This window comes from Temnothorax americanus, unplaced genomic scaffold (assembly GCF_048541705.1).
Source record: "Temnothorax americanus isolate GAGA-0224 unplaced genomic scaffold, ASM4854170v1 Scaffold27, whole genome shotgun sequence".
NCBI lineage: Eukaryota > Metazoa > Arthropoda > Insecta > Hymenoptera > Formicidae > Temnothorax > Temnothorax americanus.
The window spans coordinates 2,113,864-2,137,298 of record NW_027509411.1 but is presented as its reverse complement, the minus strand read 5'-3'; the positions used below and the strand labels follow the sequence as shown (position 1 = coordinate 2,137,298).

Genomic DNA, 23,435 nt, shown 5'->3' with positions numbered 1-23,435 from the left:
CGAGACATCCCTCGGCGTCGAACGTCGGGCGTCGGAGCACTCGCCTCCGCTACTGACACTGTGACTCTTGTGACACTACGGACACTACCACACTATTGACCTGACGGGAGCTAGAGCGTTCTTCGGGACACTGCGCGAGGTAATATCAGCAAGGTAATATTAGTATTGTTAGTTATTCGCTTTTCATGACGTTGTTGGCTAATAGAGCGTCCGTTTAAGTCCGCTTGTCTATCGTTTTTCAGCGTAAATTGCACTCTGTACGGGCGTTCTTTCTCTCGTTGCGAAGCTCTACGTTTATGGTATTGCATGCATGATGCACTGACATTGCATCACCGGTTTCCACGCTGCGTTGCGATAAATTGTTGATTGTCTCAAGATTGTCTCAACATCTACTTTCACTTAAAAGTGAGTTACAACTTAATTGACTAAAGGGTTCAAGACAGTTGTACTTAACGATGTTCTGTAATTTGTATATATGATATCGTGAGCAATTATTGTGCTATATTCTGCAATTTTTCTTTTGTTTGTTGTATAAATTTTCAAATTATTTGCTTTTGCATTTGTTTACACGCTGCAGAATTGATTTGACTCAAAAGCAATTATTGTATAAATGTATATCACATTATATTATCTATTCTCAATGTTATAACATTAGCTCTTTGTTTTGTTTTTTCTTCTATACTAAATTTATCTAATAAATGTTCAGATAATAGATATGTTCTTTGCAACTTGACTGTTTTACAGTAACATAATTATATTAATATAAATATAAAAAACTTATTATTTTTATTGTATTAGTATAATAAAATAAATATATATTCAATAATAAGTGAAACAGGACACGGTGTAATATACAATCAATTAGAGAAATCGCTATTTAAAGTCCAGGCTGGATCTTTCTTGGTAGCCTAATAATAATATTCTGTGAGTTTTGTATATTTTTTCCAAATTCACTCAGTAAACTGCACGCTGATTTTTTGTTATTTTAAATATATATTAATATACCTATATATATATATATATATATATATAATATCTACTAATACAATATGCAAACTTCAATTTGCTATGTAAATTTAATTGATATAAATTTTATCGATATGAAAAATATACGGAATGAATGAAAATGTTATTAGTTCTGAAAAGCAAAACAATAACAAACAATCTTTCTTCCAGAGTCCAGTTCAGAAATTCTTGGAATCTTCCTTTTTTTGTCGCAATGACCCGACCTATACCGATCACGAAGAACTCGAGATAACAGAGGCCGGATCTAAGTGATAATTTCAGGCAGCTTGAACTGATCAGTGCTCGAACTGATCCTCTGCCGGTACGCGTCGAGGATATGACCAAGAGTGATATTATGGATTAACGAGCAGCAGAATGTGGCCTAGATTAAGACGATCACGACGTCTTGCGACGATCGTTTTCTTGATCGTTGTATTCATAGGCACGTTTCTGATTTGGTCTAGAAGCAGGGAGAAAAGCGTCAATCTGCAAAATAACTTGGGGTATGAATTAACATAATTAATTTTTATTTAAATTGATTTAAGTACTGATTTAATTTAGAATGCTTCTGACTGTTATAGATCACATGGAAACCAGAAAGATTACATTGATCATCGAGGAATTCATGTAGTAGTTGGTCATTACATAGGAGACTCTGTAGATTCCTTGAAAATGCCGAACATCACGAAAGGTAATAAATATAATTATATTCAAATCTGTTGAAATGTTAAAATCTGAATAGAAACATTACAAATTTTTCTTCTAGATGTTATTAATCAAAATTTATTCAACCCCCTGCCGTTTGAAGGCAAAAATGGAGAACCTGTAGTAATACATCCAAAAGATTTTTACAAGATGCAGCAGTTGTACCAAATTAACCGATTTAATTTAATGGCTAGCGATAAAATACCACTAAACCGATCTCTACCCGATGTTAGGAAGAAAAAGTAAGAGTGCTTATTGTCTAATTTCTTTGTCAGATAAAGATTTAATATCATTTAATATTGTCTTAAAATGTCTTAAATAATTATATTAAAAATATTTTACAGGTGTATTTCACGGTACGCAAACTTAGGTAATTTGCCAAAAACATCAATCATTATAGTATTTCACAATGAAGCTTGGAGTACACTATTACGGACAGTACATAGCGTCATCAATAGATCTCCGAGAGAACTGTTAGAAGAGATTATTCTTGTTGATGATAATAGTGAAAGAGGTAAGTGAATATAAAATTAATTACAAGATAAATCAATTTTATCATATTTGTAACAAATTTATCTTCTCTCTACGATCTTGTCATTTATTGCTAGAATTCCTGAAAAATCCTTTGGATGATTACGTTAAAAACTTGAACGTCCCCACCAGAGTTTTGCGATCTAACGAACGGATAGGATTGATAAAAGCGAGAATTTTGGGTGCGGACGATGCTAAAGGGGAAGTTCTCACTTTTCTCGATGCTCACTGCGAATGTACGGTTGGTAGGTAAGCTCCATTATTTTACAATAACCTCTGAAACAGTCTTTTTGATGTTATATACATGGTTGTTATTGGATATAATATTTGCAGGGTGGTTGGAGCCATTACTTGAAGTGGTTAGTAAAAATGCAACGAGAATAGTCGCTCCAGTAATTGATATAATAAACGATAATACCTTCAGTTATACAAGGTAATTATTCATTCTTATATTTACCATTGTGATAGTATCTTGATAGAGAGTTTTTACGATTAAGACTTTGTTTTTGTTATTCACTTTCTAGTTAGTATTCTAAGAATTAGTAATTTCGTAGATCGTTTGAGCTTCACTGGGGTGCATTCAACTGGGACTTACACTTTCGCTGGCTAACTTTGAACGGTCGTCTATTGAAGGAAAGACGCGATAACATTGTTGAACCGTTCCGAACGCCCGCAATGGCAGGTGGACTGTTTTCAATAAACAAAGATTACTTCTTTAAATTGGGCAGTTACGATGATCAGATGCGAATCTGGGGTGGCGAGAATTTGGAACTGTCGTTCCGAGCTTGGCAATGCGGAGGCAGTATCGAGATTGCCCCATGTTCCCATGTCGGGCATCTCTTTCGGAAGTCTTCTCCTTACACTTTTCCGGGCGGCGTCGGAGATATCTTGTACGGCAATCTCGCCAGAGTCGCTTTGGTATGGATGGATCAATGGGCGGAGTTCTATTTCAAGTTCAATCCTGGTGAGATTATTATTAAGAATGATACATTTTATCATCATTATGAATTTATTTTATCCATTCAGTTAGATCTTTGATTTCATAGATGTCATCAATAGATTCTTATACCTTGAATTTTATTAGAGGCGGCTAGATTAAGATATAAGCAGCAAATTCGTTCGAGACTAGCTTTACGCGAGAAACTGCGGTGTAAAAGTTTCGAGTGGTACTTGGAGAATGTGTGGCCGGAGCATTTCTTTCCTACGGATGATCGATTCTTCGGCAGGGTATTGTTGATTTTATTGTATAATGCAATAATATTTTTAATAGCATTCAATTAAATTGAGATTAGTCGGTTATAATTTTATTCATGTCAGATAGTGCATGCTACAACAAAGAAATGCATTATGCGACCGACTGCGAAAGGTTCTTACGCACAACCTTCAGGAAACGCAGTTCTACACTCATGCATACCGCGGCCGATGCTCAGTCAGATGTTCGTGATGACCAAAAACGGAGTGATAATGACTGATGAAAGTGTATGTTTGGACGCACCGGAACGAGATATGCAGCAAAAGACGCCAAAAGTGAAAATAATGGCATGTAGCGGTCGTGAAAGGCAGAAATGGCAATATAATGAACAAGTACCGTATCTCTCTGATGAAGTATCAGCTGCGATAATGCTTCTTTTAACGACTTTTACAGTACCAATAATTATTTCTAGACGAAAGTATTTTTGCACGTGCCTTCCGAGATGTGTCTTCAGGCAACAACGGACGATGACACGCCTACAATAGCGGCTTGTACTAAGAATCTCGATCAACAATGGATCTTAGAACCAGTTCCTTGGAAATGATATTCACGATGTTATTAGCAACGAAGAAAAGAAAAGGCAATGCCTTCTGAGTAATCAGTCTATCAGTAACTAATGTATGTTTTTACTGCTATACCAACTTCACGGCAGTTCTCATTGTCGCGGTATCATTTCAATGGAAAATTAATATTTTTTACTTTTATACTGACGAAATTAAATAGGACGTATATCTTTGCTCTATGACAAGACTTGAATTATGTAATAAAACATATATAGATACTATTTATCATCTGTATTACTTTTTCTCCATATCCTTCAATTATTATATAATTATAATTTCCTGTAAACTTTCTCATTTTTTTTAATTTGCAACTTAATTTCGTTTATTATTCATTTTGATCTTGCTTCCCTTCTCTTTATTGCAATCTGTACTTTTATAAAATTGTATTCAGTATTTTACAACAGATAATCCATATATTATTTAAAAAAGAGCACAAAAACAAATTTTTTTGCTTTGCGCGGTCTTTTCATCTTGGTAAATGGATCTCGTTTTGCAATCTAATGGATGAGATGACTGTGCTTGATCACGGTTAATAATCTGAACATGAATGGTCGTTTCGAGAATAAGAGTGCGTCGATGCCATATTATCGTATACATGTTGTGTACGTGAGCATCGTTTTGCTATACGACTTCCTATCGACATTACCCTTCAAAGTAACGTCGTATCAACGCCAAGTTGGATAACTAGTTTTGAAGTGCCTTAAATAAATGCACGTGGATCACGGGGACACGTTCCTTCGACCTATTTGGTATTGTCTTAAATAGGTAATCTTTCGATGTCGCAATTCCGAAGAAGATACGTATTGTTAGTGATTCATTGCTAGTTAAGGCCCTGCCGACGAGTCATCTTTATTGTCATCGTTGTCAAGGCTGAATCGAAAATGCTTCAGTTTTATGTCGTTCTATAATCTTGGAACATTAACGATAAACGTCATTTACAAGCTCCTCTTTGTTTTCCGTGAAATAGTTATTCTATGATATATTCCTCCTAGTATTATTCAAATATTTTTTACTTATATATATTCATACAAATTTTATTTTTAGATTTGCAAAAATATCATTAAGACTGCAGGAATTATATATTTTAAAGTTTAAAGCACGATACTTTCGCCGAGAATATTTCATACGTCATACATTTATTATGTACAAAAAAAATACGGATAAATACAGCAGATTTTCAAAAATATTCAACTTGTTAAACTTAACGATTATGCATGAGTTCTACGTTAAATTTATCTACATATTTGAAATATTCGCCGTCTTTATTTTAAACGTCCAATTTAATTGAAATACGTCGTTACAGTACAACATTCCTAATTAAAAGTAACGTCTCAAGGATCTCGGTTTCTTTCAACCCTGATCAACTACAGTAGGCAAATACGGTACGTTTGCCGAAGGTTAACACATAATAATAATGTACCTAATACAAAGTTTTCTCGGCAACATTAATTTTTTAAGATATTATTATTTCTGCATTTTTTAATGACTTTTTTCGAGAATTTGCATTACATAAACAAGACTTGGGTCAATATGTATGTACGTTTTTAACAGAAATATTTTATACAATATTATTTCTGTTATCATAAAATTATATTCAAATGTAATTTTTCTGCTACAATTTTTTCGAATGGACATTTTTACTTATGAGAAACGTTTCTAGAAATCGGTTTTAAAACCTTTCGAAAAAACGCTTATAAAATATTTCTGAAACGTGTATGTGTATGTGCTACCTGGGTAGCGATAAAATTGCCGACAAAGCTACACCATTGATGCATGGCTTCCGATACCTGTGTAAAAAACTTAATGCGGATACAGATTATATTATTATATTCATCATAATATACCAGGTATGTTGCTCTGTTGCGATATCAGATTGTTATACAAACTCATGAAGAGTCACACATATACTTTAGTTTAATTATCGGCCGCTTGGTGCCTTTCACCTTGTATCTTTGCGATTATTTAAGTTGTTTGCAAAATTTATGTTATACATTTATATTAGAATTTATAATATTTTAGTCGAAAATCTTGCAAATAATTGAATAACTTTATATCTTCAATATTAACTAAGTTTTATTATCTAGTTTAATTTCACTATTAGCTTCATTTCGGAAAAATAAAATTAACAAAAAGTTTTTTTGATTCTCGATAGCGGTTGTTTTGTAATGATTCTTATATAAGGATAGGGCATAGATGGATACTTTGGATCCTATAAGGAGTATAAAGCAGAACTCATGGTCCGATCTTGTACTCAAGATCGTTCTCGTCATACACTCGAAATGTTGTATGGTCATTCTAGTAGCCTTAAGACTGTTCAGACATTCGGACGGTCTTGAGTATACGTTCGGACTGTGAATATTGTTCCTGAGGATCTGGTAGTCTGATACTAGTCAGAGAAGTGTCATCTTTACCTTTACCTTTACCTGCATTTCCATCTCTTAAAGACTGATAAGAAAGACTGATAATATAGACATCATCATCATATAATTAGGAAATTGTTTCTTCATTCGACTTTTATTTCAAAATTAAATTCAAACAAAATTAAACATATAGCATATTGCGATTGAGGACCGTGATTGAATCGATTACGTATCGATCACAATTGGACATAGATATTGGTAACAATTCTATGTCGAGCGGACCTATTGTGTATCGATCACAATCGTATTTAATCTCGATCATCCTCAATCGCAATATTATACTACACAATACTATACTATACGCTATACTATATACCATTCGCTATACACTATATATATACACCACTTTGTATTTGCTCTAATAGTCCACTATACATATATATTACAGTAAAAATCGAGTGAAAAAGCAGTTTCCTTGTACCATTTAGATAATATAACTATAAATAATATAACACAATATAACAATAAATAATATAACAATATAACAATAAATAATATAACATAATAGAACAATTAACTAACAAAGCAAACTAACAAAATAACAAAGCAGCTTTCTTAAGATCTCAATAATTTAAGTGCCATGGGTGGTTCTACTTGAGCCCCCAATGCCGCACATAATCATGCATCATATAATTTAAAAAGTCTGCAGGTAATGGTTTAGGTTAAGGTGCCTAAGCACAATATGTATAAAGCATAGTGCTGGCTGAACTGGTAACGTTGACTAGCAATTTTTTTATTTTTTTTTTATTTTTTATACTGATGTACAACCAATATATAAAACTACATTAAAAGACAAATATAGCAGCGTGTTATAGTCATTTGCACCGCATTACTTTGCCATATTATATAATCGCCAATTATCTTAAAACATTTGTATTGTATAAATATCATAAACTTGCACACTAAATCACAAACGTGCAGTGTCCATAACAATTCTGGATAAATTACCTGCCGAAATCTGAACTCTCAAGGTCGGTTGGCGAATTGATTGGAAAGGAAGAATGTTCGTTAAATCATGACGCGCGGTAGGAGATCTATCTCTGTCATATCATTTCGGCGTGATTTCGATCCAGACGATACGAGTTGCATCCGCGGGCTACTTGGCACAATTTACCGATATCTGGGTCAAAGTCACGTCCTCGGCGAGGCTGAGAAAGCATACTTAGTCCGAAGCGCACTATTCCGTCCGTGCCTTCGGATCTGATCACCTCCAGGCCAAGTTTGGTCGAGATGAGTGAGACTTTATTTATGGACTCGCGTTGTCTCCGAAACGAACAATTTTTTTTTCCCGTCGACGAAGGTAATTGAAACACTACATACCATATGCATCTTGCAATGTGCAAAACTCTAATTAAATCTACTTTTTAATTAGAAATAAATTTTGTACGTACATGTCTAATATATTATTTAGATTAAGATACATGTGTTCTCCGGTAAAAATGCTCATAATATTATTAAGAATTATTTATATTTTATTATATTTTAAATTTATGAGAAATTCTGAAAAAAATCTTAATTTTCTTTAAATTTTGTAAATTTTTTAAAAAATTAGAGTATAAAAAATTTCAAAAAATTTCAGAATTTATATATGTATATAAAAAATTCTAGAAAAGATGTACTTTTTCAGTATTTTCGAAAAGTCTTCCAATTCGTATCAAAAATCTAAAAAGTTATAAAATTTATATGAAAGTTCTGAAAAATTATATAAATCGTGAAAAATTGTAAGAAATTTTTTCAGGGATATATTATTTACTTAAGGTCAGTTGTTCAAATGTGCGCTTGTACTTTACTTTCTCTTATTATAACCGGGACTGTACGTGATTTTATAGAAGAAATCATGATTTTGTGCTTAATGAAGGCTATTAATATGCCGCGATTAACTCCAGATATTCTTCAGATTTTTCTAAATATTCCTCTTATAATATATCGCCGATTCTGATTTTAATTTCAAGTTGTAAATACTGTAGCACATGAATAAATGGATGTAGTTTAGGATTGTCATAGATGTCTCATAATTTTCAAAATTCATCGTCAAGTCACGTCGTCAACTCGTCCACCGGCAGTGCAAGTGTTCCGGTTCTCACACACCTATGACCCTGGTCAAGTTGTCGTTTCTCACATTAATTTGCGGTTCTTCTTTTCAATGTGGGGAAAAGAGAACATAATTTTCTGAAAACGGGATCATTTTCGGTTGAACTCGCCATTAACCTCCTCGACGTATAGCTGTAAAGGAAGCTATAAAAAAAGAAGAAAGAGATGATTTTAAAAAGCATTTAAACGCGAGAGAAGCGTCGCACCCAGTTTACGCCGAAGCCTGGTTTCTAGTTTACAATGTTGTTTTGCGAAACGACCGTGTGCATTAATGATATGTAGCAGTTAACAAAAATTCCAAGAGTAAATATCGTTGAAGAAAATTGAAGATTTATGATAGAAGGATCGATGCACATTGTCAATTTTTAGAATAGATAAACACATAAAAAGTATACACATAGTACACATAGTATAAAAATATAGAAAATAAATTATTTATACAATTTATTAATATACAATGTATAGTTGTACATTGTATAAGAACAATTACAACAAATCATTTTCGTATACATTAGTTGTTCTTTTAATAATGAAGTGGTCTTGTTTTTCTGTCGAAAACTTCGCAGAAAGGATTTGGTGGAGTAAATCTAAACATAAAGAAGTCTTCTTTATATATATATTGAATCATTATATATATATTTTTTGCATCAAATATTACATATTGACATATATACAGTCATCATCGTGCTGCACACACAAAGGCGTGACTACGTAACTATGTCATATGGAAAATAGGAGTGACGAACAATTATAGGATTGTTCACGGACGTCATCTTTACTTGATCATCCCGTTCGATGAGCCAACGCCATTGGAAAGGATTGAACACTTCAATGGTCATTCCGGAAAGCAATTTCAATTAGCAATTCAAGCAAGAGTGCGAATTGTGGACATAATTTGCTTCTTGATAGAGATCTTGAGAGAGAGATTTATATATAATTATTAAATAAATATATCTATATATTATAATATAAATAATAATTTCTTTTTAATATATATAAGATCATTATGTTGAGTTTTTAAGAACATTGATTAAAATAAGAATAATCGAAATGTTAATAATTAAAGCTGTTTGAAAAAACTTCAAGTTTAGAACAAATTTTCTTTTTTACATAAAAAATAACTTTTAGCTACAAGAACGAACCATTGAAATGTGAAGGCGTCGTTCATCTTTCACGCAACATACAGTTTGTTAAAAGAAAACATGTCTTCTTTGCAACAATAAAACAATACTACGATCGCTCATCCGATTGAAGCGCTTTTCCATGCTTTTCAATTTGATTATAGACATAAGGAGAATCTGTGGGATTGAACTGAGCTTGAAAACTTGTGTGTGTGTGTTTGTGTATGTGTACGTGTGTAATTTATGTGTCCTTAAATACTACTTGTTCTAAAGGTAACGAGCGCTTTACAGCTTCCTCGGCACACGGCGCCGTTTCCGTGGCTAATAGTAAAAGTACGTATATATATATATATATAAACACGGTAACCTCGGTGAAATCACAATCGTGGTACGATTTATATTTATATTTGTATGTATATATATTATCTATATTCACATATATATATCTGTGTGTGTATATATATATATATATTTTTGTGTCTATATACCTCATATAAAAATTAGAGATAATTCTTTACAGTTCTCTTAATACATACCGCGCGCGGTTGACTATATATAATTACAGGATGGTGGTACGAACACTCGTGCGAATCGGATCAACAATTCCATTAGAATTCAACGTAGCGACGATCGAGATCTCGGTAGGGCCCAAAGGTGTCTACACAGGCCAGACTTAAGTCGTAACTAAAATAAGGATCTAAGCCGTTAAATTAATCGAAGATGTTAAGTCGTGATGGCATACGCTGCGAGATTAATTTACTTTAGTCCACGTGTCGCGAAATTTGCTCTCTTATATTTGTATATAAACGTCCGTTCAAAGATGTCGTTTCTCGAATAGCGTTTACCGTCGAGATAACATCTATAGACGCGTTGTCGAAGTGAGCGATCTTTCATGAAATTGTGTAATAGCAGCGTAATATCAGCGACTTGGAACGCGATCGTGGCGAAAATATCTAATTCTGTTACAAAAAAGATTTCGGAGATAAGATACTCGAAAGTGCGTTCGCGACGCTCATTGCACTGATTGCACATCGCAGCGTTACTCTTACGGCTTTGTCTAACTAATTGTATAAGATTGAGCCTCGAATACGAATTCTAACAGCTAGGTATAATGTGTACATCGCTCTCATATGTGAAAAAAAACGTTTGCATAGGCACAGTGCTGTACACATGCTACATATCCTTATCATTAATGTCGTTGTCACGATACGCACTTATACGTGTAGTCGTCGGAATTTATGATTCGCGACTGAAAGGTAACATAAGGCTCGCGTGCTGAGGAGCACCGCAGCTCACGCACGCTCGAACAAACGTTACAGTTTCCTAACGGCGACCAAGCGCGCTCTCCTCTACTCTTCCTTCGCTATATATATTCTCTTTCTTTTTATGTGTGTGTGTTTTTTTCTTTATCTCTGCTTGCCGACTGTCGCAATTCGGTGGAGATCAGATGGCCGAGAGTGTCGCAAGTGGACATGAGTGACCGGTGAAATCACGCACGCGAACTGGAACGCGAAGCCCTCCGAGATGAGATCGAAAAGTGCGAGGCGTGTCTCGTCCCGCGAGTACCTGGCGCAATTTAGTCGAGTAGACGCGGCGACGATAACGATGCGGGAGATGAAAGAGCTCCGGGAATCACTCGACGAGTCCCCCGGTTAGATGGTGAACAAGGGAACGGATCTCCTGTGCAATCTTCACGCAAGCCGCGTCGCTTTTGACGAAACGTTCGAACGATTCGTCATAAGTTTTCTGGGGCTTATTGTTATTAAAATACTTGCTCCGAGATGTTAGGATACGTTTAAAATCCGAGATATAAGCTCTTGTACTACAGTTAAAAAATAACGATAAGCGTAGTTAATTGTTGAAAGACTCTTAAGAAGCTTCATCCAGCACCTTCTTATCACAAACTCTTTTTTCATGAAATGTGAATGACCGTAGTGTAGGATGCATGATTTATAGCTAAATTATTGTATTTATGTTAAATTATTATTGTTGTAAAATTATTATATTCGCCAGATGTGCGCAATTTAAAAGGAAATTTAAGATTACAAGAGTATATCTCTTTGCACGCCGATGACTATACGGGATGCTGCGAGAAAACCGATTTCCAGGCCTCGAGGTTCTGATCGATAGGATCTCACATCTCTCTCTTTCTCTATCTCTCTCTCTCTCTCCCTCACCCTGTCTCTCTTTCTCTCTCCCGTCTCAAGCCCCCTTTTCCTTCTCTCTTCCGCCTTCACGCGGAACGCGGACTGTTGAGACTCTCGCTCGGCGTGGCTCCTTTATTGCGTTTCACTTTCGCGATGAGCTTACCCGTTCGATCGGGGCGTGGCAAAAGTGTAACGCAAGAGAGGTCCGAGGCCATCGGCTGCGATCGTACGCGTGTGAAGGAGAGAAACAGGGCCCGTGTGCGCGCCAGGGCTTCACCCGAGATCTGCATTGTGCGAGCTTAGTCACCGCGCGTTCGCAAGGCCGCGTTACGAAACGCCAATAATAAGAGTAAAATGAGGAATTCGACGGTGGGATGGTGGTACGAGGGAAGATAAAAGTATATGATGAGAGTAGAAACTTGAGGGAGCGTGTAGAATTATCGGAAGCTGGATATGTGTAATATTGATCTTCTTCGGGAAAAAAGTGAAGATGTTAAATATGTGCGTGCCTTTGATACCATTGTGAACAAATATACGTCAGAAAACAAATTGAGAATTCTTAAATCAGGTACAGGTATCAAAAAATCTGGAAAACGGAAAATAAAAGTATAGGAAGATTAAATATAGAGAAAATCAATATTGAAAAGAAAAATTTTAAAAATATCGATTATCGAAGAATTTGAATTAAATTAATTGCGCTACGAAACAGGCGAAGAAGGAATTAAATTAGATTAGAAAACTTATTAGCAAAGTATTCATAAATGGAATTTCAATTTTCCCCGTACGCAGCGTTCAATGTATTTTCTCGTGTAAAAAATATTTATCTGCGAGATAACCGTAATTTAAAATTCAAATTGCACCAAAATCTAATTTCAACGTCATCAGTGATTCCTCGACTTTTACCGTTCAGTGAGACGAGACTCACCCGCAAGATTGCTCCTATCTCGAAAGCACCCGCGTTGCGTAGATAATATATCGTTTAGAAAGCGCAATAATTTTGATCCGGCGATATTAAATTCCCGTCGTCGGGGAGGACGGCGGCACTTTCCGCCGCGGCGATTCGAATAATAATCCGGTAAGATATCTATTAGATCCTTCCCCCTGCGAGCCGCGATGCAAAAGTAGATCGCTTCGGGGAAGCGCACCGTTAAAATGTTGCGGTTTACGAGTCATTGTCGGCCCTATCGCACGCCGGGATCTTTCCGCGCGTTTGCATCCGCACGTCGTACTTATAGAAAGTGCGGGACCGTTTTTCGCCGAGCTCGCGCGATCAAGTGCGGGAAGGGCGTGGAAAAAATTCGCATCCAACAGATGCGAGATGCGCCGCGGGAGCACCTTGAGCTACTCCGTAGCTCACGCGTCACCCCCCCCCCCGCGCCGGAGAGCCCACGGGTTCTCATTACGATGTTACGAATCAACTGATCGGGTTAATCAAGGTCGGATTTACGCGCACCACCTCCGCGCCACGCGCTTAGAAAGCGCTGATAAATTTGCACCCAATATCGTACCGGAAGCAACGATTAAAATCGCTTTACGGCGAGCGAACCCACGCGACGACTTATACTCGCCGAGATTATCGCTCTAATCGGACGAGGTTTGCGATATAACGTTCTTAAGTTGATCTAAAGCAATTTACAAGGCAACCATTGAATTGCAATAAAAGATAAGCAAGAACTCCGGATAGAAGTAATGCGTCTAATATATTAATGGATTTCTCGCGCGCGTTGGTTTTGTTATATTTTCATTATTATTTACAAACATATATTACAGATCTTTTTTGTATGATCTATAGAGATTAAGATCAGTGCGATAAATTAAAAATTTGGGATCGAAACGTTTCGATATTTACACATTTTCGCGTTGATTTTCGCGTCACCGTGACTTCATAATAAACGATCGATTGATTCTTGGGACGAATGCGGATCGGTGAAACAGCTTGGATAAACGATATATTATATCGGCATCACAGCTGCGCGTAGATGTGAGTCTCGCAATTAATCGGAGTCGCTCGAGATAACACTTTCAGTCACGAAACTGACGTGGTGTTTGTTTTCCGCTTCGATGGTGTCGGCACGATCTAGAAAGCGCAGTAAACTCGCGCCCGAAGAGTCGGGAAGCGATTAATTTGTTTTTAAGGCTCGCACCGGTCGGGATTTTCAACTGCGTTCCATAGAACTCGAGAAAACCGATCACGCGCTTATAATATTATAGTAGTATCGCGTGTCGCGGAATTACTTCAATGACGAGAGCAATTCGTAATTATAAATATTTCTCGGTCAATTCCATTCTACGACTTTAATAATCAGAATACTAGAAATAACATTTAAATGCGCATGATTCACACAAAAAATTTTCATAAAGCCAGTGAAGCTTTAATACTAGAACTATCGATGATTAATGCATATGATTTTATTTCTACTACTTAATTATATTAAAGGATGAAGAGTGAAAACAAATTGATTAATTTCATCATTTATAAATTGCAAAAAGAAATTACGGAAAATGTAGGTACCGTTATAAATTTGAAAAGAAATTTATACAAATTAATTATTTTGACTTTGATAGGCCTAGTATTAAATCTGCTCGCAGACTTACGTTTGGTATCCAGTAAGACTTGATTTTTAAAAATTTAGCATACCAATAAAATATCTCTTACTTAAGATTTTCTATAGGATATATATGTTTTTAATTTTAGATTTGATGTGAAAGAAAAGAAGGAAGTAATAAAGCTAGAAAGTTAATCATAATGAAGTAAACAGCCTTTTTTCGTTAGAAAGACCTCGCAAAGATAATAAAATAGGAATAGGCAATTTTGATAAAGGAGCGCCACGTACTTAATGATGACTCTGAGACAGAATATATATCTATCTGTCACTCAAGCCGCAAGCCTTCTAATTTAGCAATATGATTTCGCGGAGGTTGCACGTTTAATCTTCCACAATCGTCCACACGCGAAGATCTTTGCGCGCACGATGATAATACACACGTAAAGGCCTATCTACATAAGACGCAGAACGCGAGTCGCAAGACACACGCACAGTCTACATGTCAATCTAACAAAAAGGTTAGATTGACGTGTAGACTGTGTGTGTGTGCTTGCGACTCGCGTTCTACGTCTTATGTAGATAGGCCTTAAGGTCCTGGTATTCACGCGAGGCATTCACGCACACAAGATCTCGTATTTTCTCTACGTGAAAGATACTGGACACGTGAGGTCCTTAAGATCTGCCCTCACCCGAAGCTCTCGCGCATAAATCTACCTTGTGCACACGCAAGACGGATAGACAGTCATACCGTTCCCCTTACGCTTTAGCTTCCATTATGCCTTTGACCTCCCGCGTTACGCTCCTGCTACCAGGAATTGATTGGGTTAATCCCGAGGATCAACGGATCCGCACCTGCGGATACTACGGCGTTCGCGTATCGAGCGAATGCATTCGCTAGAAAGTGCCGATAAATTTGCACCTGACTCAAGGAGCGGAAGACGATTACATCGTTTTACCCGAGGTACGGTCTTCAGCGACCGTCCGCGGGAAACGAGGGGATATATCATCATCCCGTGTGGGATTGCCCGCGGTGGGATTTACCAGGCACTCCGCTCGTTTACTCGCTTCTTCTTGCCCGATCATCGCCGGCAGGAAGCACGCGGCTTTTCCACGCCGCAGAGATTCCGCGTATGCCACGCCGCGTCGGTTTCAGAGATCGGGTCCTCTTTCTTCACCGTAGACGTTTCCGCGGTTCGATGAGAACCTCGAGAGATATTTCGCACCGTTCGCCGTTCGTTGCCAAGAAGTGCCGGCCGGAATGATACCAGTTTACCGTCGTAAGTTTTTGCTCGGCCCCGCGAAACACGTTGCATATCGGCGGATATCGTTTCTCGACGTTAATCGCAAACAAAGCATCACGGTCGAACAAGCGGAGCAGAAATGCCTCGCTACATCCCGCTGTCATTTGCCTAACCGCGAGTAAAAAAAAGCTGCCTAACGAGATGTGTCAGCAGCTATCCGCGTTAATGCGATCTATCAGAGATGCGAGATCAGATATTATACGACGGTACTTTCCGTTAATTTCTTCCAGAGCTTTTAGATGCTTCATGCGTGATAAAGAAAACGATATCGCGGAAATTAATATCAATAAATTGTCACTTGTCTTCTTATTTAATTTCCGAGCTATAAGATTAGGTAATTCAAAAAACCGCATATACCAGTATACCGATTACGATCTCAAACCGTGCATACGAGTACCGTGGAGTTCGTTAAGTTCGCGATGGAGAGGATCGCGTCGCTATTACGTTTTTCTGCCGACGTGATAATTATACATTTTAATGACTGCTGGTACGGATTTCTTTCCGCGGCGCGAATTGGTTTCGAAGACGAAGAAGCGTAGAGTCGTTCTCTTCCGCTTCTTCGGCGCAGCGACGCACGTGTCGCGATCAGTCTTCATTCAGGTGTTTCGCGGAATTTCGATTGAAAAGTAAACGTAATTACCTCTTTGACAATTCTTGAAATAAACTTTAATTATAATCTTATTGGATCAATGACGAGATAATTATATAATGCGTTTCTGGATGTTCGAGTGATTTGTGTATCAAAGTGTATTCCAGCGAAGTGTATTTGTGTATTCCATATTGAAAGAAGATTGAGAAACGTTGCGCCAGGTATTCGCGTTTCATTTCGCGGCGATAATTTATGGAATATCTCCGCGACACGTCACCGGCTTCCCCGATTGAAAACTTAATGATCCGAGGTGTGCGCGGAGTGCGACGAACTTTCCGAGCTCTTCCGATTTCCCAACGCATCAGCAAGACCGATCGGCGCACGGAGATCCGCCCATCGATTTCTAAACACTATTTTATTATCCGGCTTCCTCAGCGGATCATTGGTCCCGACAATTCCGCGATCCGCGGATTACGCTCGAAGGCGCCCGAGTTGCCCGAGCGCTGAAATTCACTTTCTAGGTCGTAAAATCGAGTGATCACCCATCAGCGATTTCTGCCGCAACAAATCGTCCCTTGTTCTTGAACTTTTTCTTTTATTAATTTTCTTCGTCTGCCTGGGGTTACGAATTCTTTTGACAAGCGTTCGATATTTGCGAATCTTGTGACACGTGACGTGTAATAATTTTTCAAAATTTAAGGGGATCCTAAAGCAAAGGCCGAACTTCCTCGATGTCGGTAAAGTCAACATTTCTAATCCTGTTTTCTATGTCATATATCTATATCTGTCCTTGTCTAACGAGAGGCATCTGTCCTTGTTTCGATCTCTCGCTACACGCAATGTCAACCTGAATGTGCTTTTGCACATATAAAAGTTTATTTAAACTAATCTTTTTTTCTAGGCGTTGAATCTTAGTTCTATTTACACAATATTGTTCCTACATATTGTCCCTAAGTCATGCCGGTCTAACTTTGTGGATATTTATGTACAAAGCAAATATTGTCGTCACGTTTACCAAAAATTTACAAAAATATTAATTTTTTTTATTTTCGATATAAATTCGACCACCATGACCTAGATTTTGATGCGTACTTTAAATTCTAGACAAGAATTTTGCATTTCTATAAAGCCAATTAAAAGATTAGTGCTAAGAAAAAAAGCCGGTATTACAGACGGCTTTAGGATCCCTTTAAGCTGAGATGCTCATCGGATTATGCAAATTTAGCAACGTATTTGGAAATTACGCCCAACGACACTACGCGAGAAACGAATATTAACCCTCAGTTACCTCACCTGGGTCTGAGAGACCCTGGCACATTGTTAAAACGTGCAGGGTCTTTAAAACGCTCATAAAACCCTTGTATCTTTTTTTAGTCAGTACTACGTCAACTTGAAAAAAAGCAATCTTTTTCGCTTTTTCAGAAAAACTGGTGAGGTAATATCGGGGTGTAAAAACGTAAGGTAACTGAGGGTTAAACTGGACATTCTAGTATGCACATATTGCTTAACTTTTCTTCTCACGTTTCTTGTAGCTACGTGACTTGTTCTTGATTTTTAATTAGCAATAAAGATATGATTGAAAAGGCTTGTGCATCATCAGCCTATAGCGAAATTATTATTGCCATTGCAATTTTTGATATTTATCATATACATATAAATTTGTTGGGATTTGGAAGAACCGATACATACGTCGTTTATTCTATGATTAAATGGCCCGCAATTTCTTCGGATGATACTTCGCGTTGATCTCGAAATCGGACATCTGCAACTTTGAGCTGAACTCGTCGCGCGAAAAGGAAATGCGTCGTGAAAGGTGGAAAAGTGTAGGGACGATCGAAAGGATTGCAACGGCCTTAATTACAGTGCCGGCGCTTTTTTCCGTGCTATCCTTTCTTCTTTGCAAATTAGTCATGCATTATGCCGTTATAATTTGCGACGCGGCTTAACGTAATTTAAGAACAATGTCGTTTTTTTCACAGGACTTTCTTACCATTTGCGAGTAATATTGGCCGGCTGATGTAATTTATATTTTTTTTCCCGGTATTAATGAAAAACTTTGTATTATAGCGATTCAAACTTACGGCGATTAAAAGTGGCGATTAAATTCATCTATGACAATTTTCGTTAAGTAAGAATAAAAATATTGCGACAGCCTGCAAGCATAAATTAATTATGTCTTGTACACATCGTTCTGTTGATAATTCTACAATTGTGCCTACGAAGGGAGTAGAATGAACAAAATGCTCCTTATCATTAATATTGAGCTTGTATGTGAGAAATATGAAAGAGAAGACACAAATATATATATATTTTAGGTAAAATTTATGGGAGATCTAAATTTATTAAGTGTAATACCAAGTGCAACTTTCATCTCGTTTCACAAAAAAACATAAAAATTTAACACGCATAGTAATCTCTATACTTTAGGTTATATCACTCAGAATTGCAATTCTCCAATTAAATTAAAAAGATGAATGTAATAAAAATGAATAAAATTAAATATTAAATTTTGCAGACCAAAAAACGCAAGAGATATATTTACATCTTCTCTTATAAAGTAAAAGTCTATATTATAGATATAGACTTCATCTTTTCCATCTTCACAAATCGGTCCTATAGATTACGATCAACTTCGCCTATTTTTCTATGACTTTCCGGCTCACTCAAGCACGCGTTTAAGTCTAATATTCTAATATTGTACGATATTTAGTGTAGGTTAATTGTTTATCTAACTTTATTATTAAGGCTTTTTATATTGATCCGGTTGGATCGTATTCTTCAGGATTGAAGGACGATACATCCTAGTTAGGCACATGTTTCTTCAAGGCACCACGTTTTAATTTTTCTCTCACAGTGAACTGAATCTACGTATTAATCCTTCAGGTTAACATTCTGCGAATTCGTTTTAAAGTCCGTAATTATTAAAACCTAGAATAAAAAACTGATTCGACTGTTGCTCGCTAGTTCGAGCAAGGAATTCGTCGCCGATCTTTAGGATTTATCTTTATCAATATCTATAGATCACTTTCTTTTTCGTCACAGATTCCGCCGGTTTACCTTTACGTTTCGGCTTATAGGAATTTCTACGAGGAAATAAAATAATTTACCTCATAATGTAGTTTCGAATTAATCTAAGATCACTGTAAATAAAATAGTTCTTCGTAGCAATATCTTACGGAATTTTGTTAAAAGTTTAATTTTTTAAAGTCTTTCGCTCTTAGTGTCAATTCCGACGGTTCGAAATATCGAATTTTCTCTTATTCTCGAACTTTATTGCGCTTTGATGAACCGACGAAAACCTTTCTTAACTGGATTATCATGCTGATAATCGCGCCCCAGGACTCAGGTGTTATTGCCGGGAGAGAGTAGCGGCGAGTTCACTTCCCTTTGTTCCTCTTGGACGCTCTCCGGCCTGCTGGCCGTACTGCTCGACCTCGAACTAAGATTGTCCCGGTCGCTGAAGTACGACGAGTCGCCTCGCTTTTCCTCCAGCTGCAGTTGCTGCTTGTCGTTTCTGAAGTCATCAGTTGCGTGACCTAGTAGACCAGGGAAGTACGGTATGCTCTGTCGTTGCGAAGTGATCTTTCCCATGAAGCTGCGGATCTCCTCGAAGTAGGAATCGTCGGCTCGCGGAAGTTGACCGTGATACCTCGATCTGACCTCATCCAGTATCGTCGGCCCGTCCGCGTCGTGCTTCTTCAGATGACGATCCAGATTGGTTTGTTGGCCGAAGCATCTCTCGCAAAGCGGACACTTAAACGGCTTTTCCTTGTTGTGGATGTTTCTGACGTGACGCTGAAGGTTGCTGGAGATGCTGAAGCTTCTCTCGCAGTATTTGCACTTATACGGTTGCTCGCCGGTATGCGTCCTCAGGTGTCTCGTCAGGTTCGCCGATCTAGGGAAGACCTTACCGCAGAATTTGCAGGAGTATCTGTCCTTGGGCTTGAGACCCGCTTGCATGCTGATCGAATAGGGCGGCAAACTCGAGCTCTGTTGTTGCGGTTGTTGTTGCTGCTGCTGTTGCTGCTGTTGCGAGGGATGATTCTGTTGATGCTGGGATTGTTGACCAACGGCCGGACTGACAGCTCTCGCGGTCGGCTGCGACGAGGACGAGGAGGACGTGGATGACGAGGTCGAGGAGAATCTGTTGGGCGGCAGGGGTACCATCGTGGGTAGCGCTCTGACTTGGATCTTTGGCAGATCGGGCACTGGCGAGCTGTGATGATGTGACCTGTACATCGCTTCCAGAACGAGCGGGTGCATCGCGTGATGCTGTGGAAAAAGCACCGTGTGGTAGGGCAGACTACTACCGCCCAAGCTGTTCTGATTCAGCACCTCGATCTCGTTCTGGTTCTCATCCCTGAGCCGCTCCTTCTTGTGATCGACACGAAGATCGAGCGGCTCGCAGTCGAGCTCGTCCTGATGATGCGGCTGAGGCGGTTTGGCCGCGGGACTCATGTGCGGCTGCTGCTGTTGTTGATTCGTCGGGCTCGACATGCCGCGGCCGTGACCGTGGCTGAGATCGTATGGCAGCTCCTCTACGTCCGGTACGCGGACGCTCAGAGGATAAATGCTGGCTTGCTTTGGGCTTATGTGGCCCGGCATCTTTCTCGGACTCGAGTCTTTCTCCCGCATGGCTGGAGGGTACTTCGGGTCGTGCAGCAACGTCGGGGGCAGGGTGATGCTACCGGGGTATCCGCTCATCACACTGCCTCTATCACTCGGCCTTGCTCCTGCTCTCCGCTTGCGGTAATCTGAAACGTGGAATGTATGGCACGTTTAATTAGCTAATAAATAAACTAAAGAGAATTAAATAACACTTTAAAAATTTTCCAATTTATTGGAGACATATGGTACTGTAAACCATGTGCCTCGACTTTCTTCGTTCGTGGGTGGAGGTTCGTTCTGTTTTCGGGTACATTTATTAAGCAAAGATTTAATTTTCGTATTAAATGAAAACAGATATGAATCTTTTAGTCTTATTATGTTTCTGTGAAATTTCCAGTCAGTAAACTTACCATGTTGTAAAAAAGAATAGTTTTATTATTTTATACTTTTTAATATTATACCGGTGAAGATGGCTCAAATTGGAGCCGAAACGTACGGATGGATGTAATTAAACAATAAATCAGTGATATTGATACTACGCACTAAGAACTGCGTTTAATCCTTAAATCCTTACAGCCTCTTCCAATTTATATTTTTAAAAGGAATTATATATTTTACTTTTGGCTATTAAATTGAAAATATCTAGCCATATGGAGGAAGGTAATTCCATAGAAAATTGTTAAACATGTGAATCATAAAGCAATTTACACGTTAGAAATTACAAAACTTATTAACTTATTAACATTAAATATATTTTTTTGTAAGCGAAATTTTTAGAAATATTGAGAGAAACGTTCCATATCAATTTAGATATTTGTATTTTTCATGGAAGCCGAGGAGACAACGGCTTCTAATATGTAATAGAGCGGCTATGTAAAGATTTAGAATAAGATTGCTTTATTGTATCAGCAGCTAGATAAACCGAAAACAATTCCAAAAAGGTAATTGTTCTCGCGCACGTATATATTCGCGGAGTCATGCCTACTATGACTAATTAATAAAGAGCTTTAGCAAAAATAAATTATCTTCTTTTGTCTAGGCTTACACTTTATATATATATTTGGGAATATTATGTTAAAATACTAATCTCTTAAGTAATAGCAAAATTTGAAGTTGACAAGACAATAGCGAAAATAAAAAATATGTTGTTGAGCAACGCCAGACGTGTGGTGTTAGATAAATTTTAAGGTCACGTCCGATTACAACACTCGAAACGTCAATCAAAAGTAATTGAATATACCAATCTGTGGCATCTCTAGATAGACACAACCGATTATTAGATATACGTATCGCGTAACATCGGCCGGTTGACAAGCGAGCCTCACCGCTTGTGTTTCATAAATCAAAAACTCATCGTGCCAGACTTTCTTTCTATCGCTCGTAATATTATAGAACCAGATTACGTCGAGTCGAGAAGAATGGAGAAGCGTTATAGGATCGCTAGGAAACGACGCTATTTGAAAACATTAGTGAAAGGATCTCCTTCTCTCTCTTTCTCTCTCTCTCTCTCTCTCTCTCTTTCTCTCTCTCTCTCTCTCTCTCTCTCTCTCTCTCTCTCTCTCTCTCTCTCTCTCTCTCTCTCTCTCCTTTCTCGACATCATCGTGAATCGTAGCGCGAAACAGGCAGGGAGAGACAGGGTAGAGAAAGAGAGAGTGAAAAAAGAGAGAAAGGCAAAGAGAGAGAACGCAACGGGACTCGATAAATCAAGGCATCAATCGCGTTGTGATAAATGTGTCTTCGGCCCGAGGCTACGTCGAAGATTTTAGAAGCCGAAGAAATCGATCTCCCGGGCAAATCGACCTGCTCGCATTTTTACCGTTCGACGTCAGACGTCGGGAATAGAAAAAGAAAATATAGATGAAGTAGGAACACCTGCCAGATATGTAAGATGTGTCTATCAGATTTTTACGATCCCGTATTATGGATCATTCAGTCGAGCCTTTCTCTCTGTCTCTCTCTTCCTCTCGTTTTATGCCCTGTTTCTAAATGCTTCACCGTTTCACTCTGGCACGTGCTTCGGACTCCGTAGCGCCCGCTAATTGACAGAATTTTATTAATGGATCGCGATCATACGCGCAGTTAATTTTGCTCGAATTTTTTCCGTCTCGCTCGTCAGCGAATAGGATACCGTATAAGTTCTTCCGCGATGTAATGAAGTAACGATATCTGTAACAATTCGAAAGGTCTGTTTGAACAACTTGTCGGTTAAATATAAACATGCTGTCAATTAGTACACGTCTTAAAGAAACATAAGGTAAATAAATCGAAGACAATTCTAAAAACGTAATTTTCGCACGCGTATCCGCGAAGCTATGTTTGTGACCAGTTAATAAGTTAATAACCAATTAATAACCAATTTAGTAACGCGCGCGCGCGATAAATTCTTTTCTTTTGTCTCGGCCTAGGAAAAAGAGAAACGATACAATAGGAAAAAAGAAATAGAAAATGTTTTATGTGTATAATCATAAATATTGATTGTTACATTTAGATTGCTAGAATACAGATATAAAATTTAAAATGTAAACGATGATGGAGGAATTAATTCAACACATGTA

The 23,435-nt window shown here is 37.8% G+C and overlaps 2 protein-coding genes across 6 annotated transcripts in view; one reads left to right on the top strand and one right to left on the bottom strand.

Moving 5' to 3' along the window:
- Positions 1–4,277, top strand: LOC143899370 (polypeptide N-acetylgalactosaminyltransferase 1). Of its 4 annotated transcripts, none has more exons than XM_077409616.1 (12): positions 16–153; positions 243–405; positions 1,177–1,508; positions 1,587–1,696; positions 1,772–1,952; positions 2,055–2,224; positions 2,319–2,486; positions 2,575–2,674; positions 2,796–3,205; positions 3,326–3,468; positions 3,559–3,825; positions 3,906–4,277. In XM_077409616.1, exons 3-12 carry the CDS (start codon positions 1,381–1,383, stop codon positions 4,035–4,037), a joined length of 1,809 nt encoding a protein of 602 aa, XP_077265742.1. In that variant the 5' UTR covers positions 16–153; positions 243–405; positions 1,177–1,380; the 3' UTR covers positions 4,038–4,277. The 4 variants fall into 4 exon arrangements, with proteins under 4 accessions (XP_077265745.1, XP_077265742.1, XP_077265744.1 ...); XM_077409617.1 differs by having other exon boundaries at positions 26–139; XM_077409619.1 differs by lacking the exon at positions 243–405 and having other exon boundaries at positions 1–139.
- A 4,782-nt stretch (positions 4,278–9,059) lies between these two features.
- The window catches only part of LOC143899378 (uncharacterized), a 34,407-nt gene continuing 20,031 nt past the window's right edge, over positions 9,060–23,435 (bottom strand). For both annotated transcript variants that reach the window (XM_077409639.1, XM_077409642.1), the window contains exon 2: positions 9,060–21,025. In XM_077409639.1, coding sequence (XP_077265765.1) covers positions 19,614–20,975 — 1,362 coding nt within the window. In that variant the 5' untranslated portion in view covers positions 20,976–21,025 and the 3' untranslated portion in view covers positions 9,060–19,613. The remainder of the gene's footprint in view (positions 21,026–23,435) is intronic.

Excerpts from the sequence above, each read along its gene's own strand:
- LOC143899370 (XM_077409619.1), top strand. The coding sequence starts at position 1,381 with ATGTGGCCTAGATTAAGACGATCACGACGTCTTGCGACGATCGTTTTC. Across the intron at positions 1,509-1,586 it reads AATCTGCAAAATAACTTGGG|ATCACATGGAAACCAGAAAG; the intron begins GTATGAATTAAC and ends TGACTGTTATAG. Across the intron at positions 1,953-2,054 it reads CCCGATGTTAGGAAGAAAAA|GTGTATTTCACGGTACGCAA; the intron begins GTAAGAGTGCTT and ends AATATTTTACAG.